The sequence below is a fragment of the Eleutherodactylus coqui genome, chromosome 9 (assembly GCF_035609145.1).
Source record: "Eleutherodactylus coqui strain aEleCoq1 chromosome 9, aEleCoq1.hap1, whole genome shotgun sequence".
NCBI classification, from domain to species: Eukaryota; Metazoa; Chordata; class Amphibia; order Anura; family Eleutherodactylidae; genus Eleutherodactylus; species Eleutherodactylus coqui.
Window position 1 is genome coordinate 143,673,134 of NC_089845.1, and position 12,190 is coordinate 143,685,323.

General features: G+C 42.9%; 1 protein-coding gene across 1 annotated transcript in view; it reads left to right on the forward strand.

Moving 5' to 3' along the window:
- The window catches only part of CRISPLD1 (cysteine rich secretory protein LCCL domain containing 1), a 103,866-nt gene that overhangs the window by 48,340 nt on the left and 43,336 nt on the right, over positions 1-12,190 (forward strand). The window contains exons 3-8 of the mRNA XM_066578594.1: positions 2,527-2,645; positions 2,754-2,886; positions 6,634-6,749; positions 6,949-7,049; positions 9,485-9,664; positions 10,367-10,427. Coding sequence (XP_066434691.1) covers positions 2,527-2,645; positions 2,754-2,886; positions 6,634-6,749; positions 6,949-7,049; positions 9,485-9,664; positions 10,367-10,427 — 710 coding nt within the window. The remainder of the gene's footprint in view (positions 1-2,526; positions 2,646-2,753; positions 2,887-6,633; positions 6,750-6,948; positions 7,050-9,484; positions 9,665-10,366; positions 10,428-12,190) is intronic.

Sequence of the window (12,190 nt, forward strand, 5' to 3'; positions counted from 1 at the left end):
CACGCTTCTAGAAGCATCTCCCACAAGTTGGATTGGTTGGATGGGCACTTCTGGCGTACCATACGGTCAAGCTGCTCCCACAACAGCTCAATGGGGTTCAGATCTGGTGACTGCGCTGGCCACTCCATTACCGATAGAATACCAGCTGCCTGCTTCTGCTGTAAATAGTTCTTGCACAATTTGGAGGTGTGTTTAGGGTCATTGTGCTGTTGTAGGATGAAATTGGTTCCAATCAAGCGCTGTGCACTGGGTATGGCATGGCGTTGCAAAATGGAGTGATAGCCTTCCTTATTCAGAATCCCTTTTACCCTGTACAAATCTCCCACCTTACCAGCACCAAAGCAACCCCAGACCATCACATTACCTCCACCATGCTTAACAGATGGCGTCAGGCATTCTTCCTGCATCTTTTCATTTGTTCTGCGTCTCACAAACGTTCTTCTTTGTGATCCAAACACCTCAAACTTGGATTCATCCGTCCACAACACTTTTTTCCAGTCTTCCTCTGTCCAATGTCTGTGTTCTTTTGCCCATCTTAATCTTTTTCTTTTATTGGCCAGTCTCAGATATGGCTTTTTCTTTGCCACTCTGCCCTGAAGCCCAAAATCCCGCAGCCGCCTCTTCACTGTAGATGTTGACACTGGTGTTTTGCGGGTACTATTTAATGAAGATGCCAGTTGGGTACCTGTGAGGCGTCTGTTTCTCAAACTAGAGACTCTAATGTGCTTATCTTCTTGCTTAGTTGTGCAACGCGGCCTCCCACTTCTTTTTCTACTCTGGTTAGAGCCTGTTTGTGCTGTCCTCTGAAGGGAGTAGTACACACCGTTGTAGGAAATCTTCAATTTCTTAGCAATTTCTCGCATGGAATAGCCTTCATTTCTAAGAACAAGAATAGACTGTCGAGTTTCAGATGAAAGTTCTCTTTTTCTGGCCATTTTGAGCGTTTAATTGACCCCACAAATGTGATGCTCCAGAAACTCAATCTGCTCACAGGAAGGTCAGTTTTGTAGCTTCTGTAACGAGCTAGACTGTTTTCAGATGTGTGAACATGATTGCACAAGGGTTTTCTAATCATCAATTAGCCTTCTGAGCCAATGAGCAAACACATTGTACCATTAGAACACTGGAGTGATAGTTGCTGGAAATGGGCCTCTATTCACCTTTGTAGATTTTGCACAAAAAAACAGACATTTGCAGCTAGAATAGTCATTTACCACATTAGCAATGTATAGAGTGCATTTGTTTAAAGTTAGGACTAGTTTAAAGTTATCTTCATTGAAAAGTGCAGTGCTTTTCCTTCAAAAATAAGGACATTTCAATGTGACCCCAAACTTTTGAACGGTAGTGTATGTTTACAAGTGAAGCCCATAGATGACACATGGCACTGTATGCCTATACACAGTGACATGCCTTCCAGACTTTTGCCAGAGGCATATGTTGGGATATATGTTTTACATATACTGTCAATGGAAACTAAAAACTAAGTGGGAAAAGAGTTAATTATTAGAGATGAGTGAGTATACTCGCTAAGGCACATTACTCGAGCGAGTAGGGCCGGCGCGGGTGACAGGTGAGTTGCGTGGCGGGGGGGAGAGGGGGAGAGAGAGATCTCCCCGCCGCCCCCCGCCGGCCCCGAATCTTTAGAGACAAGCGGGGAGATACTCGGCTAAGGCACTACTTGCTCGAGTAATGTGCCTTAGCGAGTATACTCGCTCATCTCTATTAATTATACCTGTTAGGGTGGCTTCACATTGGCCAATAATTCCTTGAGTAATTACTTAAAAGCGCGATTATGGATGACTGCCATTCCGTGTAAACAAGGGACCCAACAGGGCAAGTGAGTGGGAATCGCTCACATGTTTGAGTCACTTGGTTTTCAATGCACCTAATAACCAAGCGACTATTGGCCTGAATAAACACCCAGCCGTTCATCTATGACTGACTGACTGTTTACTCTGCATTGAGTTGGGTGGCCGGAGGAGATCTTTGGAGCACTTAGCCTCCATTAAATGAGTGATTATCACTCCTGTGTGAAAACACAGGAGTGATAACTGTTGGGAATGCTGTCGGGTACTTAAGCGCTTGACAACCTTCCTGTGTAAAGCCACCCTTACTCATTTATCTAGATGACAACTAAGATGGGCCACATTACAGTTACCATAGGTGTTATCAGTGGTTGGCATCTGCAATGTACCTTACACAAGCTCCCCAATGGCCCAGGATGGCACTGCTCAGGTGTCGTGTTCACCTATCTGGGTGGGCATTGGCTGTAACCTAGTAGAGTACAGCAGAGGGTAACCAAATAGAATCATTTTGATAAGAGAAACTATGGAGTCAAGCAAAACCTCATAATTCATGGTCAAAAATAAATTTTCAGCTGTTTGCGTGGAGCTCGACTTCTTATAGTAAAACATTCTAAAGCCTCTTACGTATATAAAATAAATAGGGCAAATATATTCGGAATAGATTTTGTCTTCCATGTATCATTTCAGCAAGAGTTACCAGGCTTCTTTTTTTTCTTCAAAGATCTGGGATGTAGAATTGGAACGATCTGCTGAAGCATGGGCTGGAACTTGCCTTTGGGAGCACGGTCCTGCAAATTTGCTTCCATCAATTGGGCAAAATTTGGGCGCCCACTGGGGAAGGTAAGAGAAATATCTATCAGTTTTCTTTTTCTTTTGAAAAAAAACTCCATATAGTATAAATGATTTTAAAAATTAAGCTGAAATTAATTCTTTATACTTTCTATAAAGATACAGGCCACCCACTTACCATGTCCAGGCTTGGTATGATGAAGTCAGAGATTATACTTTTCCATATCCACAAGAGTGTAACCCTTACTGTCCATTCAGGTGTTCCGGCCCTGTATGCACTCATTATACACAGGTATGATTTTCTCATCCCTAACTAATTAGTTCCCTTGTTACCATTCACTTTATCTGCAGAGTGTATGTCAACAGTGGAATCCTGTCCAATCAGTGCTTTAGCTTATGATATAAGAGTATGTAGGGGCACACCCTGTTAACAATGGAAATGGTAACGCTCCGTTTTAGTTTTATTCATACATTTCCAGGAGGAATAACAAGAAAACTACAATATGAAGATTTTTAAGAGAGGATGCTCGATAGTAGTTAGAATATGGAAATGTATCAATTCACTAAAACCAACATGTCAAGAGTCCTATGCAAATAATATTGATCAGAATGTAGCCTTACAGTACTTTTACATGGGGCAATTATCGCCCGAATTATCATTGGAAACAGTGAATTTGGGCAATTGGTTTCCCGTGTGCAGGTGGCTGCGTACAGGGCACTGAGTGCCAAATTGCTGTCAGAGGCACTTGGATTGTGTAAGCAGGAGTCACTCAATCTTTGAACGATTCCGGTTTATGGTGAATGGAGGAGGGTGGCTGGAATGACCCCCGGTCTGCTCCACCTCCATTCACTTGAATGACAATTGCTCCTGTGTAGAGCACAGAAGTGATAGTCGCTGGTATGGCTGCCGGGTACTAATGCGCCTAACAGTCATACCATGTAAAGAACCCATAGTCTTTAATTAATCACTAGAGATGAGCGAGTATACTCGCTAAGGCACATTACTCGAGCGAGTAGTGCCTTAGCCAAGTATCTCCCCCCTCGTCTCTAAAGATTCGGGTGACAGGATGCGCGGGTGACAGGTGAGTTGCGGTGGGGAGCAGGGGGGGGGGGGGGAGAGGGAGAGAGAGCTCTCCCCTCCGTTCCTCCCCACTCTCCCCCACCGGCCCCCGTATCTTTAGAGATGAGCGGGGAGATATTCGGCTAAGGCACTACTCGCTCGAGTAATGTGCCTTAGCGAGTATACTCGCTCATCTCTATTGCTCAAACATTTTTTTTATTCATTGAAACATTAAAAGTGATTGAATGAAGACATGAAATTATATAATTGGTGCTATTAAAGACTAATACCCCTTAAGTCACTGCATACAAACTTTTTCAGTGTATTCTGCATGCATCTTAGTTCATATGGTTCTTCATATTGGAGTGATCGCCTTTCCAGTCTATGCAGATATGAGTACTGAAACTATCGCAAGAAGCTCCCTCTACTGTGCACTACACATCTGTTATAGTAAGGGGAAGAATGAGACGGGTACATTTTCACCAGGCCTCCAAAGTTTAAATGTGGATAGTGACGATAATAAGAGCAGGTGTAAATGGAAAAGTTTTATTAAAACACTTTATTAGAACATCGGGTAAAGTCATTGTAATCAAGCAATTGTATGTAATCTTGTTTCAAACACGCTGCTTCATTCTAAGATTTAGGGTAGTTTCCGGTTTAAATAGAAAAAGAAAAAAGCCTTCAGTTTTTGCCGCAGTTTGTTTTTGTTCTTAATCCAAGGATAGAAGTGGATTCAAAAGGAACAGGAAATATAAAGGAAAGACATACTTTCCCTTCTTGCTGGATCCACTTCTGACTGCACATAAAAACACTGATGTAAAAATTGTGGCTTTAAAAAAATAATAATTCGGGAGCCTTCTTTCTTAGAAATCTTCATATTGTAGTTTTCTTGTTGTTCTTCCTGGAAATGTATGAATAAATCTAAAACTGAGCGTTCCCATTTCCCATTTCAACAGGGTGTGTACCTTAACCCCTTGAGTGGCGGGTTTCCTACCACCCCACCAGGGCAGGTTTTTTAAAATGGTCTAATCATTGAATTTCAACTAATTTTGCAGTTGCGTCTCAAGAGCCATAACTTTTTCATTTTTCCATTGACATTGCCATATAAGGGCTTGTTTTTTGCGGGACAAGTTGTGATTTTTTTAAACAGGGGGGAGGAAAAAAAGAAATGGGGAAAAAAGAAAAAAAGGGGCCATGCCATTAAGGGGTTAAATAATGTATTAACTTCCTTCTCTGGGTCATTACGACGCATGGATACCACATGTGTGATTGTATTTTTGATTTTTTGCAAAGTAAAGGGAGACAAGTGTTTTTATTATTTTTTAAATAATTTTTTAACTTTTTAATTTTTATTTTTAATTTTTATTTATTTATTTATTTTTTGTCCCTTTAGGGGACTTCCACAGGGACCCATCAGGACCCCCTGATCACATTCCGGGGGTCCAATGGTGACAGCCCTTTACATGCTGCAGTCACATAGACTGCCGCATGTAAAGGGTTAACACAGCAGAGATCGGAGGTTTTCTCTGATCTCTGCTGTAAGAGCTGGTACCTAGCTGTCCTCTGACAGCCAAGCACCAAGCTCTCCCTGCCACAGAGACCATCGGCTTGCTTCTGACAAGCCGATGGTCTCTATGGCAACCTGTAAACAAAGCAGGAGATTGCCGGCATATCGGCAATATCTTCTGCTGGTTTTTCAAAGCCCTTGCTTTGTTCTCTGTGGGTCTGTGCAGGCAGAGCACACTGTCACAGCTTGTGGCATTGTGCTCTGCAGCTCCCATAGTGATACATAGCCCGGAAATCTTCCAGGCTATGTCACTATGAGCAGTGAAGCTCGTCCCGGAAAATTTCCGGGCGTGCCACTCAAGGGGTTAAGGGTACATTTACATGTTGCACAGTTCCACAGTGGAAAATTAGCACCAAAATCCACATCAAATTGTGCATCAAAACCGTTGTCAATGTCCGCATTATTATTGCAGATTTTGACGCAGATGAGCAGCAGATTTTTTTTTTAATTGAAAGGATGAAATCTGCTATCTATCTGTGTCAAAATGCGCATCCAACGGCATGCACCAAAATCCGCACTCTAGTTGTATTTAAAATGACCCTCCAGTTATGAGGCAAAATTCTGTCCGGCGATTGGAGGGAGAGGGGGTTATATTACCTTCAGTTGCTTTTCTATGTTGGCCCTCCAATCTGATCATTCCTAGTAGTGTTTTTGGCCCTCGAAGCTGGCCGATGCAAGCTTCAGACTACCTAACCCACACAGTGCATTGATAGGATACTGGTATAGTACACCTGCTCTCTGACTGGGCAGAGCTGCTCATGTGATCAGCAGAGGCCAATCGGCGACAAGTGTGCACTAGGTAGTTAGAAAATTGCTGCAGGCATCTTGGTTGTTCGAAAACCGGGGCCAAAACTGTGGATCGGAGGGCCATCCCAGAGAACAGCAGCAGGAAATATAACCCCTCCTCCTCCTGTCCCTAGATAGAATTTTTTTTTCCTGCAACCAGAGGTTCGCTTTAACTTCTATAAGATCAACTTTTATGCTATATTCTCGAGTGTCATACTATACATCTAAAAACAAGAGCTTTAGCCTGTGTTCCAAGATGACTGTAAATGAGACATTTAAAATGACTTCCTTTGCATACTATCAGGGGCGTAACTAAAGGCTCTGGGGCCCTGATGCAAAACGTGAGCTGGGGCCTTCACTCTTTCTGTATCTGTACCTGTACCCATACCTAAACCATGCTGCACAGAGACATAACTTGAAGCTTCTGGGCCCCAAAGCAAAACCTGTAACAGGGCCTCCAACTATAATGCTTTATTCATAGTACTGGGCTCCCTGTATGGAGAAGAGAGACCTTATGGGCCCCCTAAGGCTCCTGGGCCCGGGTGCAACCGCATCCCCTGCACCCTCTATAGTTACGCCCCTGCATACTATATTATTGGTCTTGACATTTTGTGTTTTCTGTTTAGGTGGTTTGGGCAACAAGCAACAGGATTGGTTGTGCTTTAAACCTGTGTCATAACATGAATGTTTGGGGGCAAATATGGCCAAAAGCGATCTATCTAGTGTGCAATTACTCCCCAAAGTAAGTCCAACTAATTGTCATTTTGTACTATTTTATTAAGTGTTAATACAAAGTTTATCATATTGTTTCTTTTTCACCCTTTTAAAAGCCTGAAAAACTTACATTTATCTTAGAGAGGGGAACACACACTATAACAATTGTCAACATATCATTTTAGTAAGTAATTAAAGGTAATTAATGGTATTATTTATTTTCAAAGGGGAAATTGGTGGGGCCATGCTCCCTATAAACATGGCCGTCCTTGTTCAGCTTGCCCACCCAGCTATGGAGGAGGTTGCAGGAATAATCTCTGTTTCCGAGGTACAGTACACCTTATTTCGAGAGCTCGTAGGAGTGTGTCTTGCAAAGTATAATCCTTCCATGATTTATTTGCAATATTAAAAACAAATTCACTTTCAAACACCCCTTTACAGTCTGCATATACAGTAGATAATCTTTAGTTACGGCTTCTATTTTAGCCCAGAGCTGCATTCACAATTATCCGGACACCAGAGCTAAACATGTATTAGCTGAATCTGTGTCCATTTAGAGCTTACTTTGATTATTCTGTGGTGTGTAGAATACTTGATGTAGAGAACAATTACTATCCTGCTGCATTGTAAGATCTCTGCTATACTTCTAGGGATGTGTTAAGCGACCTTGTTGTTGACTGTCTCCAACACCAACCAGTAGAGTTGTAAATGTAGATCTGAACTGTAATACAGCTTCTGCAATTCAGGACAGCACAAAATAATAACTTATGATCGGGTTACCACCAATCAGTCTTGATTTTGGAGACGTGCAGCTGCTCCAGGAGGAAAAGGTGAAGAAGCTCTGCAGGGCTTCGGGATTTCCCCATAGCAGGGAGAGAGTGGAGCTATGGGGGATTTCCCCATAGCAGTGAGAGAGAGCAAAGCTAAGGAGGATTTTCCCATAGCAAGGAGAGACAAAGCGGGGCTATGGGTTAATCCCCCATAGCTTCACTCTCTCATCCTGCTATGGGGAAATCCATAGTCCTGTTCTCTCTTTCCCCACTATGGGGATCCCCAAAGGGATATCCCCATAGCATAGATAGAGGGGGAGGGGATAGAGGGATTCCCATAGCAAACCATAGAGTGGTAGGGCTAGGGAGGAGATCCCTCTAGTCCAACCCCTCCTACCATGCTCTCAGAGAAAACCCTGTAACCCCATCCCCTTCTCTCTCCCCGCTATAGGGAAATCCCTTGGGGATAGAGGGGAAAGGAGTCCCCTACTGCCCCCATTGCTTGGGAATTGCCCAGCAGTGGGGCAGGAGGATACCCCGTAGCTTACAGCATGGCATTTAAAAGGTACTGCCTAGAAGCACATTTTAAATGTCCCATTGTAAATTCCTGTTAGTCCCTGCGGGGATTAATGGAACCCTCGGGGAGTCCCCTCATCCCCAGGGGGACTAACAGGAGTTTATAGCGGGACATTTAAAATGTGCTTCTGGGCAGCACCTTTTAAATGCCCCGCTGTAAGCTGCGGTGAATCTATTCCGAGCGCAGGAGTTTCCATTAACTCCTGCTCCCATTGGAGTCAATGGAAACTCCTGCACTGTGCGCACCATAGATAGCCAATGTTAGGTGCACGCTGTTTTGTGCTACTACATTCTCTCATGTGAGCGCTTCTATGGGAACCCATTGGTTCTTTTAGAAGCGCTCTTTTTGAGCTCCCAAAAACAACGCTTGTCTGTCTGACTGAGCCCTAACTCCATTTGAAATGCTGAGTCTCCTTTCTGCCCGCCCCCCACCTACAGTTACCTCGATTTTATATACAATTTTATACTCTATTCCTTTGTGAAGGTGATTCTCCCAAATCGTAACATATGTAGGTAAGACCTCAGTGAATAAAATCTTTTATTCTATGTCCTAAAATATTGATCTCTTGTAAATCCCAAGACACTAATTATAAAATATTGACACATTGGTATGGGGTTCTAGCAACTCTACACACTATCTTTATAGATCATATTTCATAATCCATTTATATACTGCTAAACCATAACTTTTGGCATGCCAGTATATATCACACCACCAATTCTGCAGATTTCTTACCTAAATTTCAATAATTTTGTAATATCATGAAATCTGATGCTTCACTTTATGATGAATTACCATTTGTTTTATGTTCAAAAACACAAATAATATGTGAATCGCTTCATTGAATATGCAAAATATAAAAATAACCTGTAAGGTATTGTTTGTCGAGCTCGCTTGGCACTTCGTCATGGTTAATAATATTTACCTATTGCTGTGAAAGGGCCATGTATCTGGTATTTCTGGGTCTTCATACAGAATAATCCATATTTTGTAAGACCTTTCAGCACAGGAGTCATGGCTCCTGACACGAGGATTAATGGCCATCTTGATGTCCCCTGGAGAAATAGTTTGGTGGTCTCACCTCAGTCTCCAGTGAACCAGAGTCTTCTTTTTTTAAACCACAACTAGTAATTAGGTTGAGATTTACACAGTTGGCAGTCGTGTAGGGAAGATGCTTATTACTGGTCTGGCCATGCTTGTTCCTAGAGATCAAACAAGGTCACTTGAGTGTGTAGAATGTATTTCTGGGCTCATTCCCAACATACATTTCTTCACGCAACCTCAGCTATAACGCCTCTTTAAAATACACTATGAAGTGGGATATAGCCCTAACCAATATTGTGTATATGCTTTATATATAATGTAGGTATATGTTGTGTCTTGTGCGTATCCACATATTTGTTTATCCTTCAACAGATGGTTCAGATTTTCACTATCCTATTCCTGAGCCTGAAGAGGAAACCAATGAAATTGAGAGGCAACGTTCAAAGGCACTTGATACAACTTCACAGAGTAGAGCGAGGACTCATTCTCCGACAAGTTCCACTAGGACTGACAGCTATAATACAAATGAAGTGATCAGTACAGAACAAATGTGTGAGTTAAGCAGCCTAATGTTACTCCAGAAGGTCTGTTGCAAATTGTTGTCCTTCCCTCTTTCCCCCCCCCCCCCCCCCCCCCGCAACTCACCTGTCACCCGCTCCGGCCCCCGACTCTTTATAGACGAGCGGGGAGATACTCGGCTAAGGCACTACTCGCTCGAGTAATGTGCCTTAGCGAGTATACTCGCTCATCTCTAGTCACAACCCCTTTTCAGAACATGGGGCTAAGGACAGACTGTTGATTGCACCATGTCCTGCTTCAAGCTGATTTTGTCGGGGGAAGCTGTGACAACCAAGCATTTCCACTGTCAAGTAGTATTATATGACAGCAATTCAGATGAATGGCCATCCTGAAGTACAAGGATGGCACAAAGTCCGCCCTTGCAGAGCGACTCCCATTACAGACATAGGGGGTAGTTCCTAAGGAGGGAACCTCACTCTATGATATTCATGTGCCCTAATAGGACATATGAAGACGGGTTTTGTACTTTGCACATTCCCTTTAAACAATCATAATTGCATAATTTCATAATTTTTAATCAAAACATTAATTCTAAATAGCTTCCTCCACTTTATAGACATGGACTTTCTTGATAATAACTTTACAAGGTGCAAACTAAGTAAAAATGAGTGGTGGTTGCATTTGGTATCGTCATTTAACTGTTTACAACATTATATTTTTTATGTAAATTTGCAGCTCAGATCGTATCTTGTGAAGTCCGATTGAGGGATCAATGTAAAGGGACAACATGCAACAGGTAATTAAAGACCTGCCAGGGAGAATTACTTATTAAGTAACTGAAATGTTTCTGGTTATGTAAATACAAAGGTGTAAGCTCTCGTTCACATATACGCTCGAGGCTCTGCTTGGGGCCTCGGCAGCAGATCTGTCCTAAAGACTGGATGATGTAGTGCAGCTTGCTGTATTTCTTCTGACCAGGAAGATGCCCAAAGGCATGACCTGAGCTGTACAGAACCCATCATAGCCAATGAGGTCCATCTCGTGAGATTCAGTTCCATCATAAGACAAATGCTGCTTTCCGTTTTCCTGTTCCCATGACAGGATAGGAGAATGGAAAGCAAAATGAGCCTTGACTACTACAAATAAGGGAGATGGAATAAATCCTCCACAGTGCCACCTATTGAAAGGCAGCATTCCTTCAAGCCAAAGTCAGACTTTTTATACAAGCCTTGTTACAATGACCGGGAAATAAAAGCAAAGCCAGACTCCATGTACATACAGCTGTTTTAGGGTTTTTGCCCCTCATCAGTGTAAAGTAGGGGTCTGGCTTTGCTAGTGAGAGGCCTGGGACGGGGAATGAATGCCGCCTTTCAATAGGTGGCACTGTGGAGGATTTATTCCATCTCCCTTATTTGCATATTACCCAGAGGAGCTTGCGTGGCCATTTGAGTCTCCTCACTTAGTTTATAATATAGTTGCTCTCCCTAAGGAGAAAAGATAGCGTTTTTGACTACTACATTAATAGTGGTGTTGATTTATTACATAATTTTAAGTTTGATAGACTGAGCTAACGTTCTATAACATTTACTATTGTGTATATATATTTTTTACACTTGTATGTCTTAGGGTGCTTTCACGCCTGCACTGCAGATTCTGCTTTCCTGCTCTGTTCAGGAAGCAGGAAAGGGTAATCTCCTTGGCCAAATGGTTCCATCTGTGGAAAGAACTGAAGACAGCCAGGAGGACCCCATTCACTATGATGCGGTCTGCCTACTTTGCGCCTAGCTGCCTAGTTTTAGGACGAAAGAAAAACATCTGCAATGCAACCTCCAGCCAGGAGGCTCTCACACAGATGTAAAACCGGTCTTGATTAACAGTTAGTGGGTTAACGGTTCCAGAGAAAGTTTGAAAACCCATTGACATCTTTGATAAGGGAGTCCTTCAGACTTCTTAATGATTGATCTTTGCAAGTCCTGAGCATGATTGGTAGTGGCTGAATAACAGAATTACTAGTAGTGTACTGTATATATTGGTAGAAATTACACTGAACGATCACTGCATTAGGAACTGCTGACATCTTGTGATCGATCAAGTGGTAGTGTTTGTAGAGGTGAGCATCGGATGGCGCATCTGGTGTCTCAGCAACGATGTGCCACCAACTGATATAGCCGTGCAACAATGGAGAAGTTAGACAAATTTCCACAATGGCAATGCAGTGTACTTTGTGTCGACTGGGGTGCTATAGCTGAAGACTGATAAGGGTGCCCCTAAGGACCTGCATCATTACCAACACCTAGCATGGGCGCAGGGAAGACCTCAATGGACCTTGGACACATCAAAGGTCATCTGGAGTGACAAGTCCCATTTCCTGCAGAATGATTCAGATGGCTAGGTCCACATCTAGAGTAAACAGCATGCAGCCATATCCCATGGATGCATTGTTGGTGTTCAACAGGCCGGCGGTGTCATTGTCATGGTCTGGGGAGCATTTTTCAGGCATGCCCTAGAACCGTTGTCATCATACCACAATCATTGAATGGTGAACACTACAGGGACCTG